Genomic DNA, 20438 nt, shown 5'->3' on the forward strand with positions numbered 1-20438 from the left:
ATTTATTACAGTTAAATAAGTTAAATATATTTTCTCTTGGAAAAAAATGCTCAGCTTAGTAGATTGCATGTAGTAGGCCTGAAGTTTATTTCATTCTGTCTTCTAAATAAAATACAGTTTTTGGCACTTGGCCTTCTGGTATATTAGAGAATTTGAAGCCTTTAAACGACATTCGGATTGTTACCTGAAGGTATTATTTGGCCTTAGTAATTGGAGAGCTGTTCTTTCAATTTTTAATGCTTAACTTCTTAGATAAGTAAGATTTAAGAGTGGTATTTCACAAATAAATGCTGTTGGCCAAGAGCACAAGAGAAAAACGCAGAAATAATTATTGGGCATATAATGTGTTCTCAGAAATGACATCGGAATATATTTCAAGAGCCTGTCAGTTTTAAACATGTAACATTTTGCATGGACCTCTGTGATGGAATTGTTTTGGGCAAAGGATCTATTTCTTTTATTGGATTTTCAGTGAGGTCTGAATTCTGAAAAAAGTTCTCAAGGACTCTTAAATAGCTATTCTGTGAATTCTTTCCCACCTTTTAACATTTCTGGTTCTTTGTAATCAGTCACGTCCCACAGTAGTTGCTTTTTCCCACAATAATAATAATTATAATCCTGTCTTGTCAGTAAATACTTTGGTTTAAATTAGACAGATATTTCTTGAGGTCTTGTGTATCAGTTCTGAGAGAAGCATTCCAAATAAAAAGGTGGACAAGTTCCTTACCCTGGGTTGCTGATGATTAGTGGGGAGATTGCAGTATATTGCAGTATACTGTGATGGATGTTAACATTTGGTGAATATTATTAGGTACTCCTATTTAAGCCATAGTTTTGAGCACTTTACAGGCATTATTTAATTCTCACAACAAATCTATATAATTTTGGGTTCTGTTATTTTTCTTGTTTTACAGATTAGGAAGGAAGCACAGAAGTAGTTAAGTAGTTACTACTGAATCCAGGCAACTGTGTGTATTCCAGTGCTTGTGCTACTCTTAACTACTGTAAATGTGGAACCAATTCTTAACTCTTCCTCTGAGAGGTGTCCTTAGGGTTACAGATAATAGCCATTCTTGATCCTCCTTATCCTGCCCTACTTTTTTTTAATCCATTCTTTCTACATTGTAACTTACTTTGTATTTTCCTTATTTACATGTTTATTGCTTATTTGTCTTACCCTTTTAGAATATAAATGTAGAGTATATATTCCAGGAGTGCACAGCTTCTTTCTTTTTTTTTTTTTTTTTCTTCCTTCCTTCCTTCCTTCCTTCCTTCCTTCCTTCCTCCCTTCCTCCCTTCCTCCCTTCCTCCCTTCCTCCCTGGTACCTGGAACAAGTGGCTACCTTCTAGTAGCAGCCACTCAAATATATGCTGAATGAGTATTAAGTATCATTATACTTGTGTTGAAAGAAGAATTTAAAATTCTAGGCAATGTAATATCTTTCATTTCAGTGCTACAAATAGCTGTTTAGTACATTTGATATGTTAGGCACTGTGATGGGGCTTGGGAATACAAAGATAAATAAAACAAAGTCCCCTGCTCTCAACCCTGGCCAGATAATGTTTTCTGGTAATTTGAATTTAACACCTCTTTGAGTATAAGGATTTAGGTTATTTTTTAATGCACGTATTTACTTTTGGTGTAACGCTTGGAAACATGGAGAAAATAAAATGATTTCATGATCCTGATTTTCTTATAGGTTCTTGGAGTTATATAACTTAATTACACTTTTAAGGGCTACTTAAAGAGTGAAATTGCCTTTTAAAGCAACTTTCCATTTTTTGGTAACCTTAAAAATTCTTTTTAATTGAAATTTTGCTAATTATTAGCATTTAGGGAATGCTTACAATGCTAGGTATTTTACTCACTATTTAATTTCCACTGGAGCATTCTGGGGTAAAACATCATTGTTTCCATTTTTCAAAATCAGAAATTGAAGTTAAAGCGATTGTTACTCACCCAAGGTCAGAGAGAGGATGTGGAGAAGGCTGGATTAAAGTTTCTGTTGCTGTGATTTTAAAGCATGTCCTCTTAATTCTTTCTTTCTTTTTTTTAAAATTTTGTTTTGTTTTTAAGATTTATTTGAGAGAGAGTGAGTGTGTGTGTTGGGTGGAGGGGGGGACAGAGGGAGAGAGAGGGAGAGAAGCAGACCACCAGGTGAGTGCAGAGCCTGACCTGGGGCTTAATCCAGTGACCCTGAGATCATGTCCTGACCTGAAATCCAAAGTTGGACATTGAACCGACTGAGACTCCCAGGCATCCCCTCTTAATTATTTCTTAAAACATTGGTGGGGAAAATGTTGAGCTAAACAGAGCAAGTAATATGGATTGAAATGACTGTCCTAATGTGGTTTAAGAATAAAAAAATTTAAATCTTTATCCCCCTAAAATTATGGATTGGTATTACACATTGTACATGTATTTGGGTAATTATTTTCTCTTAAAAGATTTTTAACTAATTCTGTGTGTTACACTTTGGTCTTTTACTTAAGTATCCAGTAGACTATCATAAGGCTTTTTTGGTGAATTTATAAAATTTTATGACAAATACATGGTATTTTATATGGCTTGAAACATGCTTAAAACCAATTTCTATAGTGTTTTCTCTAATAGTGGGAATACAAATCTGAATGAGGACTATTTAGTTGAATTTTCCACCTTGTTTGCTCTTCAGATGGATTTTGTATATTTGTTGTTCTTAGGATTTGTTATTTTGGAAGGAGCCATTAGTCACGTGTGCATGGTAATTTGTTTTCAACTAATTATTAAGTAATTGGTCTTTGTGAGATTAAAATACTTTTGTTTTTAAAATTTATATGATTTTTGTAGAGATTTGTCACAGATCTGATTTGGTAATATAAAAGGAATGTAATACTGTGTAAAAATTTTCTTACACCACATATTTTCTTCTCTTTGAATACTCTTTGAGTAAGTACCCTCATATGCAAATTTTGTGCTCTATTTAAAATACAAAAAGGAGGGGTGGGTTTTGTGTATGATTTTAAAGTGATTTACTTAACCTTTGTTGAAAAAAATGTAAGAAATGCTGATTATCAGTTCTATTTTAATGAACTTGAGGAAATTTTCTTATTAGTATTTTGACATTCTGGATAACTTTAGGGAACCTAGATAATGAAATGTCACTGGTTAATGACAGTAAGCAATGCTCATCAGTTTTGCATTTATGTAAAGATAGTCTTGGAAAGAAGTTGCTGGTAAAGACTTTTGGTTCTGGTAAAAAAAAAAAAAAGGTATTTAATCCTGGGAATAATTTTTATCTTTTTTTAATAGGAAATAAGAGGTGGAACCATTAAAGTGTTTCTATCATATTATTGCTTCTTTGGAATAAAGCTTCTAATTGTTTCTGAATTTACAGTGGAGTATGTTTTTATAGAGACAGAGGGGAGGGGTGGGCAGAGGGACAGGGAGTCTTAAACAGACTCTGTGCTGGGCGTGGAGTCCTAAGTGGGGCTTGATCCCTAGAGCCCTAAGTGGGGCTTGATCCCTAGAGCCCTAAGTGGGGCTTGATCCCTTGACCCCAAGATCTTGACCTGAGCCAAAACCAGGAGTTGGGCGCTTAACCAGCTGCACCACCCAGGCACCCCAGTGGAGTATAGTTTTGTTGATTTTTGTATAACTTTTGTATTTTGTCCTTTGCTATAATAAACAAAGGTTAAAGCTCAGTAGTATAATATAACAAGTGGTATAATATAGAGTACATTTAATTTCACAGACCTAATTAGATATTGTGATATCTATCTATATTGTTTTGATTAGAACCGAAGTAAATATTCCCTAGTGAATGTCCATACAACTCAAACCTGTTTGGAATTTGTGTAAATTGCTTATTTAATTTTTTTTTATGAAGTAACTTTTCATTATGAGAAGAAAACATGTTTATTAGGGCCATATAGTTGGTGAACTTAAAATATTACCATTGATATTTTATGCATAATTTTAAAAAAAATTTCTGGATTTTAAGAATTTTAACCTTGGTTTTCAGACTTTCCTTTGTTTTAAAAAAATCACTTCTTTATTAATTGTTTTTTAAAGAAATCACTATTAAAAAATAAAAAAATGTAGACACCTTAAAAAATACTATCAGCAACCCCCCTGTGTGCCCCCCTCCCCCCGGGGGGTCCTGTGAGGCCAAGTTGTTGAGAAAATATGTTACTTTTTTTTTTTTTTTTAAAGTGAGGATTAAATTCTTAGAGTGGCTGTACTTCATTTTAAATACTACATTTTCTTTTGCTTGTTTTTAAACCTTGGTTGTATTATTTTTCTTTTTGGTTCTTAGAAATGCTTTTAATTCTTTGGTTTTCTGTGGATTTTTATTCCTAGTTTCCAATTTGTTTACTTAAAAAAAATTTTTTTTAAAAGATTTTATTTATTTATTTGACAGAGATAGAGACAGCCAGTGAGAGAGGGAACACAAGCAGGTGGAGTGGGAGAGGAAGAAGCAGACTCATAGCGGAGGAGCCTGATGTGGGGCTCGATCCCATAACGCCGGGATCACGCCCTGAGCCGAAGGCAGACGCTTAACAACTGTGCCACCCAGGCGCCCCTACTTTTAAATTTTGACTCTTTTAAGTTTAGAAGCTTCTCACCACAGTTTGATATTTACTTCCATTCCCCCCCCTTGCATTTCTCCTACCCTCTTCCTTTCTTGTGTGTGTGTGTGTGTGTGTGTGTGTGTGTGTGTATGTTTGCATGTGTATGTGTGAGGGAAGAGATTTAAAAAAAATTTTTTTTAAGCTTAATTTTTTAGTAATCTCTCTAGGCAGTGTGGGGCTCACACCTAGTCCTCGGATCAAGGGTTGCACACCCTTCTGACTGAGCTAGCCAGGTGCCCTGAGAAGAGTTCTTTTTCACTCAACTGGAATTTACAGGATGTGGTTTGAGATGAAAATTGGTATGTAGCATATTTCCCCTTATATGGAATTTTTCATCCTTAGCAGTTTTGGGACAGAAATTAATTTGTTGTGGGGGACTGTCCTGTTCATTGATGGATGCTTAACAGCATCCCTGGCCCCTACCCACTAGATGCCAGTAGCATTCCCTGAGCCATGACAAGCAAAAATGTCTCCAGACTTTGCCAGGTGTCCCCTTTGGGGCAAAAATGTCCTGGTTGAGAACCACTGCCCTAATATAAATTAGGTCTGAATGTGCATATTATAAATATAGTTATCCTGAGAAGAACTGAATTGCTAATTTAGCCCCAAAACATGTGTTTTCTGGGGCAAAGTTTGAAGTTAAGACCTCATGTTAGGAGCTTTTTACTGGGATGAGAGGGATTGAGTTCACACAAGATACACTAATGCTCAAATTTGTTGACTGCTACTTAGAATCTGTGGATCATGTGGTTTTTCTTATTTTATCTGTTTATATGATAGATTTTCCAAGATTTATTTATTTATTATTATTTTTTCAAAGTAAGCTTTACACCCGACATGGAGCTTGAACTCGACCCTGAGATCAAGAGTTGTATGCTTTATCCCGAGCCAGCCAGTTGCTCCAGATTTTCCAAGATTAAACCTCTATCCCCTGTTTATTGTGGTGGCTAATTATCTATGCATTTGAATTCCCTTTATTGACATTTTATTTAGAACCTCATGTGTTTGAGACAGTGTATTTGTGGGTGCAATTTTTGGTCTTAATATCACTTAAATTGTTTTTAAATAATGATTATTTTATAGATAGTGAAGCTTTGGAGTCTTATTTTGTGTTTTGTGGTAGTTTCGAAAGAATTAACCTTTAAAACAAATCATCTGTTTTTGGGAACTGTTTTTGAGACTATTTTTAGGCAACTTTCTGATTTTATTCCTGGATTATGGCTGTTGGTTTTATTTTTAATCTCTTGAGTAATACTTTTTTTTTTTTTTTTTAAATAGAAATTTATCCATTTAATTGAGGTTTTTAGGGTTGGAAATTTATAGCCTAACCAAGAACCAGCCCAGTTTCATAGGATGTCACATGCCTCTGAGCCTCTGAGCCTCTGAGTCTGGCCCCAGCTCTGCGGCATCCCATTTTAGAGTGTTGAATTGACAAATCTCTTTGTGTATTCTGTAATCTTTTGTGGCTCCAGTTTATTTTTCATTGCTCATTCTGATAGGCTTCTTTGAAGTATTTAATCTTTTGAGATGTTTTAGAAGTGGATTGCTGGGTGAGCTAACCATACAAGTGCTACTGTTGTTTATTGGTTACTTAAAAAATCATAACTTAAGTCTTTGGGGTTAGGATGGCTCTTTGTATACTGGCAAAAACATCCCCCAAAATCTAGGATGAATTTATTTTGAAGTTTACTGACTTTAGGAAGATCTGGTTCACTTAGCTCTAATAAATGGGAAGTTAGTGTTTTTGGTTGTAGTTTATCTGAAAAAAATTAAAAATAGAATGCTACTTGAACTATGTATAAAATAGCTTTTATAACAAACTAATTTTTAAGGAATAAGTAAATTTTACTTACGCATGAACTGTTGAAATGAAAGTTGGACTTTTGAGTAGAGATTTTGTTAAAGTGGATAAAATATTTGAAAGTCAACTCAGTATAATTCTCCTGCAAGATGGCACAAATAATTTAGAGTGATTCAACATAATTTAAAGAGGAGTTCATAGTATGACTGACATATTTTTTTGCCACACTTCATGACTCACTACTATAATATTTTGAAAAACATTGTGTATGTTTATATATAGAGAGTATATGTGTATACATATTATATATGAGAATATCATTAGAGAAATTTAACAATTCTCATATCCAAATATAGGCGTTATAATTAAGTAGATGGCTCAGATCAGATAGCACTATTAAATTGAGTAAATAGGCAAGAACTTGAAAAACAGTGCATTTGTAAGTCAGGAACATTTCTTGTTCCATATGACGTGTACTGTAGAATTTGTGGTTTCTAAGACAGTGAAGTGCTGTTGGGAGATTGGGATTAATCTTTTTGTATCGAGTTTAGTCTTGGTAACTAAATTATAGGAGAATTCTGTCAGACTAGGGTGGATGGGATTTACGGCTTTTTAATGATTCCTTCAGGGTTGAAACATATCCTAGAGCTCTAACTAGCTCTACTTCTAGGTGAAAGATTTTGATGTATACTGTGGAGCATAACATCAGATACCCTCCTGTATCACCTTGGAATGAACCCTAGCTGGAAAAGAGCGACATTTTAACAAGGAACACTTGCATAATTGGGGTTCTACCACACTAACATTCTGTAAATACAGCACATTATGAATTACCAATGTTAGTATCATCTTTGATTGTAAAGCTGTTCATTTTAGGAAGTTTAGAAAGCTTAGAATAAGGGAGAAAAAAACACCTGTAAATTTCTATAGAGTGAACAGTTATTTTGATGTCTTTCAGGTCTTAAAAAATAAATATATTTTACAGATTTGGTTTGTACTTTACATTTAGTTTGGTCTCTTGCCTTAATCATTTAAAATTTTATTGTATATGTTTTTGTAAACTATATCATTTTTTTTTGATGGTTTCCTTTGCTGTGGCAAAAGCTTTTTATTTTGGTGTAGTCCACATAGTTTATTCTTGTTTCTATTTTCCTTGCCTGAGGAGACACATTCATAAATACGTTGTCAAGGCCAATGTCAGAGACTACTGCCTTTCTTTCTTTCTTTTTTTTTTTTTTTAAAGGAATTATATGGTTTCAGGTCTCACATTTAGGTGTTTTTTTTGAGTTATTTTTCTACTTGGTGTAAGAAAGTGGTCCAGTTTTATTCTTTTGCATGTAGCAGTCCAGTTTTCCCAACACCATTTATTGAAGAGACTGTCTTTTCCACATTGTACATTCTTCCTTTGTTGTAGATTAATTCATCATGTAAATGTGGTTTATTTCTAGGTTCTCAATCCTGTTTCATTGATCTGAGTATCTGTTTGTGTGTACAACACTTTTGATTATTATCACTTCATAGTGTATCTCGAAATCTGGAATTGTCATACCTCCAGCTTTGCTTTTTGTCAAGATTGTTTTGGCTATTTAGTGTCTTTTGTGGTTTCATAGAAATGCTGGGATTATTTGTTCTAGTTCTGTGAAAAATACTTTTGGTATGTTGGTAGAGCTTGCATTGAATTTGTAGGTTGCTTTGAGTAGTATGGACATTTTAACAATATTAATTATTTTACTCTGCGAGCGTGGTATAACTTTCCATTTGTGTTGTCTTCATTTTTTTTCTTCAGTGTCTTATAATTATCACAGTATGGGTTTTTTACCTCCTTGGTTAAGTTTATTTCTAGCTGTTTTATTCTTTTTGGTGCAATTACAAATGGGATTGTTTTCTTAATTTCTCTTTCTGCTGTTCTGTTATTAGTGTATAGAAATATAACCAATTTCTGGGTATTTTGTATTCTGCAACTTTTTACTGAGTTCATTTATTCTTAAGTTTTCTGGTGGAGTCTTTAGGCTTTTCTAAATACAGGGTCATGTCATTTGAAAATAGTGACAATTTTATTTCTTTCTTACCAATTTGGGTACCTTTTGTTACTTTTTCTCGTCTGATTGCTATATCTTCTAGATTGGCCAATTTGTTGGGATATAATTTTCCATGGTAGTATCTTAATAATCCTTTATTTTTCTGTGGTCTTAGTTGTTACTTCTTTCATTTCTGATTTTATTTATTCAAGTTCTCTCTTTTTTTCTTGGTGAGTCTGGCTAAAGGTTTATCAATTTCATTCATCTTTCAAAAAGCAGCTCTTGGTTTTATTGATCTTTTCTATTTAAAAAAAAATCTCTATATCCTTTATTTCTGCTCTGATTTTTATTATTTTCTTTCTCCTTTTAACTTTGAGCTTTGTATTTTTTCTAGTTCCTTTAGATACAAGGTTAGATTGTTTATTTGAGATTTTTCTTATTTCTTAAGGTTGATCTATAAACTTCCTTCTTGGAATTCTAAGTTGGTGGTTTTTTTTCCCCAATACTTTGAATAGTTTACTCCCCTCTCTTGAGTGTTTCTGAAGAGGGGTCTGCTGTATTCTTACCCTTGTTCTTCTATATGTAAGGTGTTTATTTCCTTAAGGCTTCTTGCAAGAATTTCTGTGTTTGGTTTTCTGCAATTTGAATAGGGTATGCTTAGGTGTAGACTTTTCTCACATTTATCCTGCTTTGTGTTCTCTGAGCTTCCCAGGTGTGTGGTTTGGTGTGCGATATTAATTTTGGAAAATTCTCCATTATCTTCCTTTTCTAGCATTCCAGTTACTCATATGTTATATCTGTTGGAATTGTTGCACAGTTCTTGGATGTTCTGTTTTGTTTCCTTTCTTTTTTTAATTTTTTTTTCTCTTTACATTTCAATTTGGGAAGTTTCTATTGACCTGTTTTCAAGTTTACTGATTCTGTCTTTGGTGGTGTTTAGTCTGGTGATGAGCCCACTCATGGTATCCTTTATCTTATTTGTTATATTTTCCCAGCTTTTATTTATATTTTGTGCTTTAAAAAGCTTGGCGATTTAAGTTTTTGCTTAGATTTTAGAATAAAAATAATATCTGTAATGAAGGAACTTTTAGAATGGGTAATTCCCCTCATCATATTTCTAGGAGAAATGGGAAGTGTAAGAATTATACCTCAGTTTTGTTTTAGGAAGTACTCTTTTTCATAGGTCTAACATAAGGTCTGTAACAATATGAAGAGCATTATGAAAAGGAAAAATATACCTACAGGTGCAAAAAAGTTAAAAAATTCAGATCATAATTCTTACCACTCTCATAATTATCTCACTCATAAATTGAAAGTGACACAGTAAATCAGTGATGAGACAAAGGTTACAGTGTACTATGACCACGGTATAGCACAGAACTATGTTTAGTCTATATATTTTTTTCATTTACATTTACTAGAAATAAATTGGCCTTTTAATTATACTGATGTGGTTTGTTCCAGAATTTTTACATGTTTCAAAACAGTGTACAAAATTGTGCCTATCCAGTAGTGGTGTAGGGTTTTTCTTTCTTTCTTTCTTCCTTTTTTTTTTTTTAAAGTTTTTTATTTGTCACTTCTATTGCTGAGAATACCGTGCATGTTGTAAGCACCATTCTTCTTTTCTTAAGCTTTCTTTAGTTTTTGCTGCTCTAATTTTTTCCTATATAATTCTTTGTGTTCCAATTTCTTTTTTCTTTGTTTCTTTTTTTTTTTTTTTAAAGATTTTATTTATTTATTTGACAGAGACAGAGACAGCCAGGGAGAGAGGGAACACAAGCGGGGGTGGGGGGTGGGAGAGGAAGAGCAGGCTCTTAGCGGAGGAGCCTGACATGGGGCTCGATCCCAGAATACCGGGATCACGCCCTGAGCCGAAGGCAGACGCTTAACAAGGGCGCCACCCAGGCACCTCTGTGTTCCAATTTCTGCTTTTACTCATTTTGTCTCTCATCTTTGTGTGAGCTGGTAAGGTTGTTGGAAAGCTTGCTGTTTTTATGTCCATTAGGGTTTTTAGCATGTTATATGTCAGTGCTACAGTGGTCTAATTCCAGTATTCATGGAGATTTTTAAAAAACTGCCTAATGTAATTGTCAGGATTTTATTAATATTCTCCTCAAACTAAGAATATATTCATTATTCCAGAAGTGTGCAGTACCTTCTCTCCAACCTAAGATTGAGAACTGGATACACACCTGGATATCTGCTTAAAAAGGGGCCTTCAGTTCTTTGGAATTGTGTTGGTTCAGTGACATCTGTGATTTCTCATTTTCTTCTGAAAGCATCACCTCTTTCTGACTGCATGTTTTTGGCCAAAAGTTTAGCAGTCCTGTGATCACTGTTCATATTAGTGTTGTGTTTTTCTCCAGAAACTATATAAGCCAGTAGGCTAGCTGAGCATGAGACAAAGCTAATCCTTTTGCAGTATGCATAAGAGTAAAAGCCTTCATTAGATATTATTTATGTTCTGCTCTCAGTGGTATGGCATAAAGCCATTGATAAAACTTACCAATATTTTAAGGAGTTCACCAACCCCATGGAAATGTTATTTCATATATAAACCCGAGGAAAGTGTTGTTAATTTGTTTTCTGATGACTGCTCTTAATCCAAGAAATTTTCTATAAATTCAGTGCGGAGCAGTCTTTAGGTATTCCTGTTCTTTGAGATACCTTCACTGTTGAAAAGGTCAGGAACTGTTTTACAGATTTCTGGTCCATATATCACTTTGCAATGCTCTCCAAACCAGAACTCTCCAAAAATCTTAACTCTTTACACCAATTGTATGTGAAGCCAAGAGGCCTCAAGTTCATCCTTTTCTGGATCAAAATCTAGATTATCACTTGGAGGAAGAGTATGGAAGATGCCAGCACTGATCATTTTTACTTTATCATAATACACTGATTTGACAAATTATCCTATAATTACTTGAAACATACTCAGTTCATTCAGTGTTATTCTTTTAATTTTGTTGGTCTTTGAGTCTGAAACTGAGTCCATGAAATTAAACAGTATGCAACACTGATGCAACTTCTGACAGAAAAGCTCTTGTTTATTTGAAGTGTCATCTTTGAGCAGGGACAAGGGTCGCCCCTTTGCCTGTTGCCCCTGCTGTGGAACTGTCAGGAGCCCTGGGAGCATTTCTGCCTATGTGCTGTCCATACTGATTTCTGGGTAAAGCTGACCGCTTTCTCTGAGGCCCAGATGGTGGTGCTGGCAGCTTCCATTAGTGGTGATTACCAGGACACCTTCACAGCCTTGGTGCTTAGGAGGGCTGCTTGCACAGAATGGGCAATGGCAGAGGGCGGAGGTGAGGATAGGTGCAGAGAGCTTTTACCCCTTTACCTAGTGCCTTCCCCCTTGTCCTGACACAGTTCCCCCCTCCTGAGCACCGGGGACCTTCTTGCTGCCTGTCAACTCCTCAGGGCCATATTTCAGTGCTGGTCCCTACCCCACATGGAGCTCCAGGAGCTGGGGGAGGAGAGGGTTGAAAAGTTGTTGATTCTGGGCAGAAAGGTCTGGTGGAAGGGAGCCCGAAGTTTAGAAAACTGAAGCAAAGTGTCGGGGCTGTGGTTGCTGAGCATGCCACTTGTCCCTTCAGTTTAGGTCACCAGCCAGCTGGCCAGCATCTCAGTGGCTGCTGCCCGTGCATCCTACCTTGCCTGGAACCTCCTTCTGAGGTGCTGCCACTGCGGATCCCCTCTGAGACACCACCTTTGCTGTGGCACCCACTTTTCCCTTTCAGCACTGACCCCTCATTTCCTGGGGCAGTGACCTGCCACCCTGGCATCCTTTATTTCCGTTAGTATTTTTGATTTCTTTCATTTCCTTTTGATTTTAGAGTTTCCGTCTGCTTACCTTACCCATCCGTTCTTGCTTGCTGTCTTTTTCTCCCCATTATTCCCCCACTTAACATATTAATCATAGTTATTTTAAATTTCCTGTCTGATTCCAAAATATGTATTATATTTGAGTCTGTCTCTGATGCTTGCTTTGTCTTTGTGTTTTTTCTTGCCTTTTAAAAGCATGATGTGTAATTTTTTGTTGAAAGTTGGACATTATGTATTTGGAAATAGGAGCTGAGATAAACAGATACTGACTGTGATATTTTATGTTAGTCTGTCCAAGAGTTGTATTGTGTTTAATATTTGCTCTAGGTGTAGGTGCCAGAGGCTTCACTTTTTCAGAGTCCTTTTTTGTCTTCCTGGCTGTCTTTGGGTTTTCCTCAGAACTCCTCCTCAGATGGAATTTATACCATGCAGTACTGGAGCCTCACTTGCATGGTGAAAATGTATAGGAGAAATGAAGCATCCTATAATCTTAAAATTAAATTTCAAACTTTTAGTGGGTTTGTGTTGTGGGACTGTAACCTTGACTAGTCTGAGACAGAAAGGTAAGTAGGGACTAGAATCAGAGAAATGACCTTACCACATATGGGATATGGCCCAGTAAAGTCTTTTCTGTAGAGATTAAGTCTTTGTTATGGTGAATGCTCTGGTTCCTGGTTATTTCACAGTGACTTCTTTTAGCTTCTCCTTGCCAGAAGCACAAGAAGATTTTATGGGTTCTTAACTCTGAGAATCTGGTGGGGTTCCTGGAAGTACAACCCATGAGAATGGGTGACTCTCCTGTGATGCTATTCCATGTTCAGCCTGTAGTAGTTCATCAAAAATACCATTTAGGTGTTAGCAGTGGATTAACTTTCTGCCCCCCAAATATGTCTAAATTCTAAGCCTTGGTATAGATGAATGTGATGTTATTTGGAAATGAAGTCTTTGCAGATGTAAGTAAGGATCTTAAGATAATACTGCCCTGGATTTAGGACTGAGCACAAATCCAGTGAGCAGTGTTCTTATTAAGAGTAAGGGGAGGGAGACTTGAGACACACAGAAGGGCAAGGTCATGTGCAGATGGAGGCAGAGGTTGGAATTATGCAAGCTAAGGAATGCCAGAGATTTCTGTCAGCCTCCAGAAGCCAAGGCAGAGTGTGAAGCAATTCTTTCTCACAGTCTTCAGAAAGTTCTAACCTTGCTGATACTTTGATTTTGTACTCTGGCCTCCAGAGCTATAAATGTGAAAAGAATAGTTTATTGTTTTAAGTCACCTAGTTTGTGATTGTTACGACAGCCCTGGGATATTAATATAATGTTCTTATCAGTTTATAGGTCCACTTGTTTGTATTTGAGGTGATCTAGTAGTTCTTGGCTTTCACTTCCTGGTTCTGTCTGTCTCTCCATATCTTGAGCTGGCAGTTTGCCTTGTGTGTTCGTTTCTCTGATGGGTCCAGGGAAAGTCAATGACTTTCAGTTCGTTTAGCCTTTTTCTTATTGTAGGGGTGGGAGTAATAGCTTCTAAGTTTTTCACGTGTTTGAGCTGAAACTGCAAGTGCAGTATTTTGTTTGGCATTTTATACTCTTATTTAGTGATTACCACATGCATTATTAGCTTTTACAAATCTGAAGTTAATTAAAAAACAGTCTATTCCTCATTCCTCCTTGCTCCCAAATACCTCCTAGAACTTTTTATCTCCTGCTTAGTCTAGACTGTTCCTTATATTTGTTGTGCAGTTGCCATCTTAGCACTTTTCTTACTCTTTGGGATTGGCTCTACTATTTCTTGGATTTCATGTAGTCTTCTCTTTTGTTTCATATTTTTTATTTTACTGGGTAATATGTAAGGTCATATGTAGGTGTTAATTTCCTCTTCCTTGCCTGTGTGAAAATGTTACACCCTACTTACCTGCTGATTTGGCTGAGTGTGGAATTCATTTTCCTTTAATACTTAAGCGGCCTTGCCTTTTTATTTCTCCTGTAGAATCTGGTGTCCTCAATGAGAAGTCTTCTGATGATTCTCATTCTTTTGTAGATGAACTCTGTTTCTTTTCAGAGAGCTTTCAGGGATATATTTATCTTTGTTATGAAATTTCATCTAGATGTGAGTACTTACTTTTTTGTTATTGTACTGGATTTTCATAGACCTCTTTGTATTTGAAGATTTGTTTCATTTAGCTTTGGCGTATTTTCTTGTTATTTCATTGTCAGTTCTCTATTTCGCTCTCTCTTTTTTCTAGAATTGTTAATTGGATGTTGAATTGTCTGGATTGATATCAGTCTTTTGTATTTTCTTTATGCCTTTTTGCTTTACCTTTTCTGGAAAACTTTCTTGGATTTGTCTCCACCTCTCAAAAAGAAAAAAAAAAAGTTAATGTGACATGTTGGAAGATACAGATTTTTTTTTCTTTTTTTAAGGATTTTATTTATTTATTTGAGAGAGATAGAGAGAGAACAAGCATAAGCACAGGCAGCAGCGAGGGAGGGGAAGAAGCAGGCCCCCTGCTGAGCAAGGAGCCCCCGGATGTGGGGCTGGATCCTAGCACCCTGGGATCATGAAGGCAGACGCTTAACCGACTGAGCCACCCAGGAGCCCCAGAAGATACAGATTTCTCAGCCCTTCTTATTTTCTCTTTTTTTTTTCCATAACATTCTGTTCTGATTTTATGAATTTTGTTATATCTCTTGAGGATACAAATGTTTAAAATTTTTATTTTGAAATGGTAAATTGTAGAAATAAGTACAGTACAAAGACATTTTTTTTTCTGACTGATAGTCTTTCTCCTGAATATTTTAGTGTGTATTTTTTACAAACCAGGATCTTCTACTTAATTACAATCTAACCATAGAGTTAAAAAATTAACATTTATTTATACATGCCTGAACTCATGATTTCTTACTTTATTCAATGGGATATATTCTGTTACTGTCATTTTTTATTTTGATGCTCAAATTGTATTGATTTGGCCAGTAGGAGCCTTTTTGATATCACTTCTCTCTGTCCTTTGGCATCACCTTATCTTTTTTTTAACTTCCTTGCTTTGCGGCACAGTACTGTGTCCCAGGCTTATCTTGTACTTTTCCTGCCTTAATGGCGGAATTGCCTGTCTTCCCAAGGATTCCTAGTTCTTTTTAGTAGAAAGTGGTGTTTTTAAGATCTCAGCATTAGGTATGCTTATCGCCATTACACTGTTGCTCGTCTTAGGCCCTTTCAGTGGACAGAGCTGGTGTGTGTGTGTGTGTGTTTTATTTATGTGTATATCTATGTTTTGAAAACTTTTAAGTTCATGGTGATACTTCTCATTTAGTATCACATTATTGAATCTAGCTTTTTCTCCTTTATATTAGCAACTCCCTTCTCTGACACAGAGACACTTGGCTTCCATTATCCTTAATATATTTACTTATTTGATCAGTCTCTTGGATGTAGCTAGTCTTCCATCTCTGCTGTCACTCCCCACCCTCGCACAAAAACCCTGTTCTCCTTGGGCTATTAGTCCTCATTTTAGATTGCCTTTACCCTTCCGTAACTCTGCATGGAAATCTGCCACCCACCCCCTAACAACATTTGGCCTTTGGTATTCCTTACCAAGCTACCTCTTAGCTTGGAAGCCCTCTCCACTGTGCTTAGGGTCTGAAACACCATGTCAGGTTGCCTCTACATGGATGGATGCCCTCCTCACCTTGCGTTAGACTGCTGATATGCTGTACTAGGAAAACCCCCATATGTGGATGCTATCCATATGTGGATAGCTTGACTCCTGCTTCTACCCCACCCCAATTTTGGATACCTCACATCAGACTCTTCCTCTGTACCCCACCCCCAACCTCCTCCCCTCTTTTTCCCCACTGTGCTCTTCCATACATAAATGGCTTTAGGACTCAATTGTTTTGGAGGGTAGAAGTGGGGAGGTGGGTGTATGTTTCATCTAGGAGTAATTTTTCGTTTTATTATGATTTTTCATGATTAACTATTGTCTGTTCATATTTATGAATAAAAAATAATAAGCTGGGGACACTATTTAATAGGACTTAGTGTTTTATTTTACAGTTATCAGGTGGGGAGCTGCTCATTGCTGTGGAGACGTCTAAATTCTGGAAATCAGTAGTCATTTCTCTAAGAAACCAGTGCTCATCCATAGGAGCCGTACTAGTTTCTCCAAACTGTGTGTGTGTGTGTGGGGGGGGGCTGCGGGGGAGGTGGAGGGAGGGGACTAACCCTTTAGTTTTTGGCCTTCAGAGAAAAATGCCTGCGTATATAGCATTATTATCTTCGAACTATTGTGGTTGATAGTGTTAGCTCTTCCATGTAGAGATAATTCCCCTATTTTCAGTTTTTCATTTTCCCATAAGCCCTCCTTTTCTGAATTTCTAGCTTTTATGGGATGCTCCAGAGCAATTTGATATCTGTTGTAGTTTCCTGAAATTCTCTGGGCTTTCTGTTCCTGGCTTTATCAGTTATGGGTCCATTTTTATAAATTTGAAAAATTTCTTTTTGGCTTTCTTCTCAGGTTGGGATTTTCAGCTACAAGTAGAAATCCTGTCTAAAATTTACTTAGAAATTAAGAAAAAACTGAGACCCTTGGGTGGCGCAGTCGGTTAAGTATCCGACCCTTGGTTTCAGCTCAGGTCGTAATCTCAGGGTTGTGAGATCGATCCCTGAGTTGGGCTCTATGCTCAGTGTGGAGCTGGCTTCACATTCTCTCTCCCTCTGTCTCTGACCCTCCTGCTTATGCGTGTGCTTTCTCTCTCAAATAAATAAATAAATCTTAAAAAAAAGTTAAGAAAAAACTACTTCTGTAACAAGAAAACTAATGGTATTGTAGCTCAGGGGTTGGTTCATATAGTAGTTTGATAAATTTAGCAAAGATCTAGGTCATTTTCATCTTTCTTCTCTTCCATCATAATCTTTTTCTTGTCTTAAGAAGGCATTGAGACAATCTCTTCATCTTTTTCTTGTCTTAAATAGTTACAGCAGTTTTAGGCATTACATTCTCACTGAAGAATATCTGAAATTAGTTATAGCAGTTTTGGGCATTGCATTCTCACTGAGGAATATCTAAAGTCTGCAGGAAGACATTTTTTTCCTTGTGTTTTGTTTTTAAGGTTGGATAAAACTTTCCTTGAACCCTTGCTTGTATCTTATTGGTAGAATCCATCCATCACATGTGTGTTTGAAAACCAGTCTGTGCATGCTTGTGTGTGTGCATGTGTGTTTGTGTGAAATTACTATAAATAAATAGTCTTTAGTAAATAAACTATCTTTAGACCATTTATTCTTTGTCCAGCAACATTAGATATCCAGGGCCTTTTCAGAGTACACATTTAAGCAAGATTCAACAAGATGACTTGACTGTACCTTAGTATTTGAAAAGTCCTGGTCTGGACTAGTAAAGATTTAACCCTCTGGGAATGAGGGCAAGCTGCATTTGTAAAAGTACAAGATCTCAAAATACCTGAACAAAATTAGGGTTCGATAAGAAAGGAAGAAGGAGGTGGGGAGTCAGTGTAGGAATGGCTTTTGGTTTGGCAACCAGCAATGCCTGCCCATAATCCTTTTCCCTTTTTTTTTGCTTGTAGCTCTGTGTGTGTGTGTGTGTGTGTGTGTGTGTGTGCTTTTTAAAAAATCATTCTTATAGGAGGAAGAAAAGATGAATGGAGATATGGTTAGTCTGCCATCTTGAATAGGAAATCTGTTATTGCTTTTCTTGTACTGAGCCCTTTAAAATATTAATAGTATGCATATATGATGTCCTGTAATCTAAAATTCTGTACTTAGAGGCGGTAAAATAGATCCTTACTAATCTTTACTTCAGGGTGTATTCATTTTCTGTTTTCCAGTAGCAGTATTGCCATAAACTTGGCAGCTTAAAACAACACACATTTTATTATCTCACAGGTTTTGTGATTCAGTAAGTCTGGGTGTGACTAACTAGATACTATTGCAAGGCTGCAGTGAAGGTGTTGGCCAAGTCTGTGCTCTCAGCTGGGGAAGGATCTGCTTCCAAGCTTACATGGTGGTTGGCATCATTTAGTTCTCTGTGGGCTGTTGGACTGATGCCCTCAATTTTTTGCTGGCTGTCAGCCAGGACCTTCATCAGTTTTTTGATAGCCCAGCTCACAGCAAAGCAGCTTGCATCTTCAAAGCCAGCAAGTGCGAGTTTCCTAGCAAGATAGACATTAAAATCTTATGTAGTCATATACAGTCTATCATCTTTGTCGTATTCTGTTGGTTAGAAGTCAGTCATAAGTCATGTCCCTGTCAAGGAGAGGGAATTGCACAAAGCCATGAATATCAGGAGATGGGGATCATAGGGACCACTATAAAGATGATCTGTCACTAACAATATATACATCTGACTGTAGAACAACTGATAGCATGAATTGTACATTGTATTGAAGCTTCTGCTTAAAATTTCTACTGTGTTTTATATGAAGACAATCAAGAAATTTGGTAGCCAAATATTTAAAATCATCAAAGTAAGCCTTGATTATGTCTTTGTAATATTGTTGTTAAACAGGCTTCTTAGTTTTAAATTTTTTAATATGGTTAATTGTATTTCATGAATTAAGTTTCAGACATTTATTTTTTTTTAGTTGACTATATTGTGGAGTATGACTACGATGCTGTACATGATGATGAATTAACTATTCGAGTTGGTGAAATCATCAGGAATGTGAAAAAACTGCAGGAGGAAGGATGGCTAGAAGGAGAACTAAATGGGAGAAGAGGAATGTTTCCTGATAATTTTGTTAAGGTAAGTACTCTCGCTTAAATTTCTAGCTGTTGCTTCGTAGGATTTAATCTTTAACTTCAGAAATACATGTATTTTAAAACTAAAATGTTGAAGGTAAATTTTTTACTTTACATTTGGTTGGTGTCCTGGTGTATAATAACACTGTGTGTATGTGTGTGTACATGTGTGTTTATATATGTGTGTATGTATCTACCTGTCTTTAAAAAAATATGGTACTTTGCGTTTGGGTAGCACTCTCATTTACGAAGTAGTTTTGTGTGTACATTCTTATTTGAGCCTACAAGTCTTATAAGTAGGGCGGATGATAACCTCATTTTAAATGTGGTGACACATAGATGAGAGGTTACATGGTTTACCCAATGTTGACTAGCTAAGAAGATCTAGAATTTGAACTGAAATCCAGGATAGTTGACTCAAGTTTAATTGTATATTATTACTTTTGCAGCCCCTTTGCAAATATCTTAGATTCCTCTGATAAGTTTCAGCATTGCCGCAGGTATTTATCAAAGTAACAGTTTACTCTTTAACCACCAAACATTCCTTTTTTAAATATTCTAGTCACTTTTGCCGGATAACAATCAAGATTCTTAAATCATTTACAAAGTTCTCAATAGTTTAGAGAAGGAAAAAAATAAAGAATATCTGTATATTTATACTTAAAATTAATTGTTTCCTGTATTAGTTTTCTTATACCTAGCTATATCAATGGCCTCATTAGATTATAATTATGAGTTCTTCTGGGAAGGCTAGAATGTGTCTCATTGGTTTGTTCACCTTACATAGTAATATCCACCTGCGCAATGTGGGTATTTAGTAAATATTTGTTCCCTGGATAATTTGTGTTTATTTTAATTATGGTTTTACCTCTAAATATGAGGTCATACTATAATATTAATTGGTTTCAGAGGTGAACTAACTACACTTTACCTAACTATATTTTATCTCTTGAAACCACCAAGAAAAGCTGTAATAGGGACTTGAACTTATAGGAGAAGGTCACTTTTGTTTTTTATTTTTTGTTTTATAAATTGACTTATTTTTTATAACCTAAAATGGAGTGTAATGCAGATACCTTGGAAATTGGAGTAGAATAAGTGGATTACAACACAGTCAAGTTCCAGTTTTGTCCTTTGCTGGTGGTATAAGTCAAACCACACACATAATTTCTCTGTTTTCTTATACTTAAAATGATATATTGATAGTCGGTATATAGTAAGCCATGACATTGACCTCTCATTTCATTTCTCTCTCTTTTTAAAAGGAAAGTGCCTTTTCAGAGATAATATATTGAGGTAATAGAACAGTAGTTAAAGAAAAATAAGGTAAAAGTTAAGTATTTATATAATTCTCTTAATTCTGTGCTGATGTGTTGTCCCAGTAGTGGAGATGACCTGTCACAGGACTGCATTTTGCAATACATGT

The 20438-nt window shown here is 35.9% G+C and overlaps 1 protein-coding gene and 1 pseudogene across 1 annotated transcript in view; one reads left to right on the forward strand and one right to left on the reverse strand.

Moving 5' to 3' along the window:
* The window catches only part of CD2AP (CD2 associated protein), a 121009-nt gene that overhangs the window by 13975 nt on the left and 86596 nt on the right, over positions 1–20438 (forward strand). The window contains exon 2 of the mRNA XM_026507290.4: positions 18856–19016. Within this exon, the coding sequence (XP_026363075.1) occupies positions 18856–19016 (161 nt within the window). The remainder of the gene's footprint in view (positions 1–18855; positions 19017–20438) is intronic.
* Positions 10365–11655, reverse strand: LOC113261225 (serine/threonine-protein phosphatase 2A 56 kDa regulatory subunit alpha isoform-like; annotated as a pseudogene).

This window comes from Ursus arctos, unplaced genomic scaffold (assembly GCF_023065955.2).
Source record: "Ursus arctos isolate Adak ecotype North America unplaced genomic scaffold, UrsArc2.0 scaffold_29, whole genome shotgun sequence".
Classification (NCBI taxonomy): Eukaryota; Metazoa; Chordata; class Mammalia; order Carnivora; family Ursidae; genus Ursus; species Ursus arctos.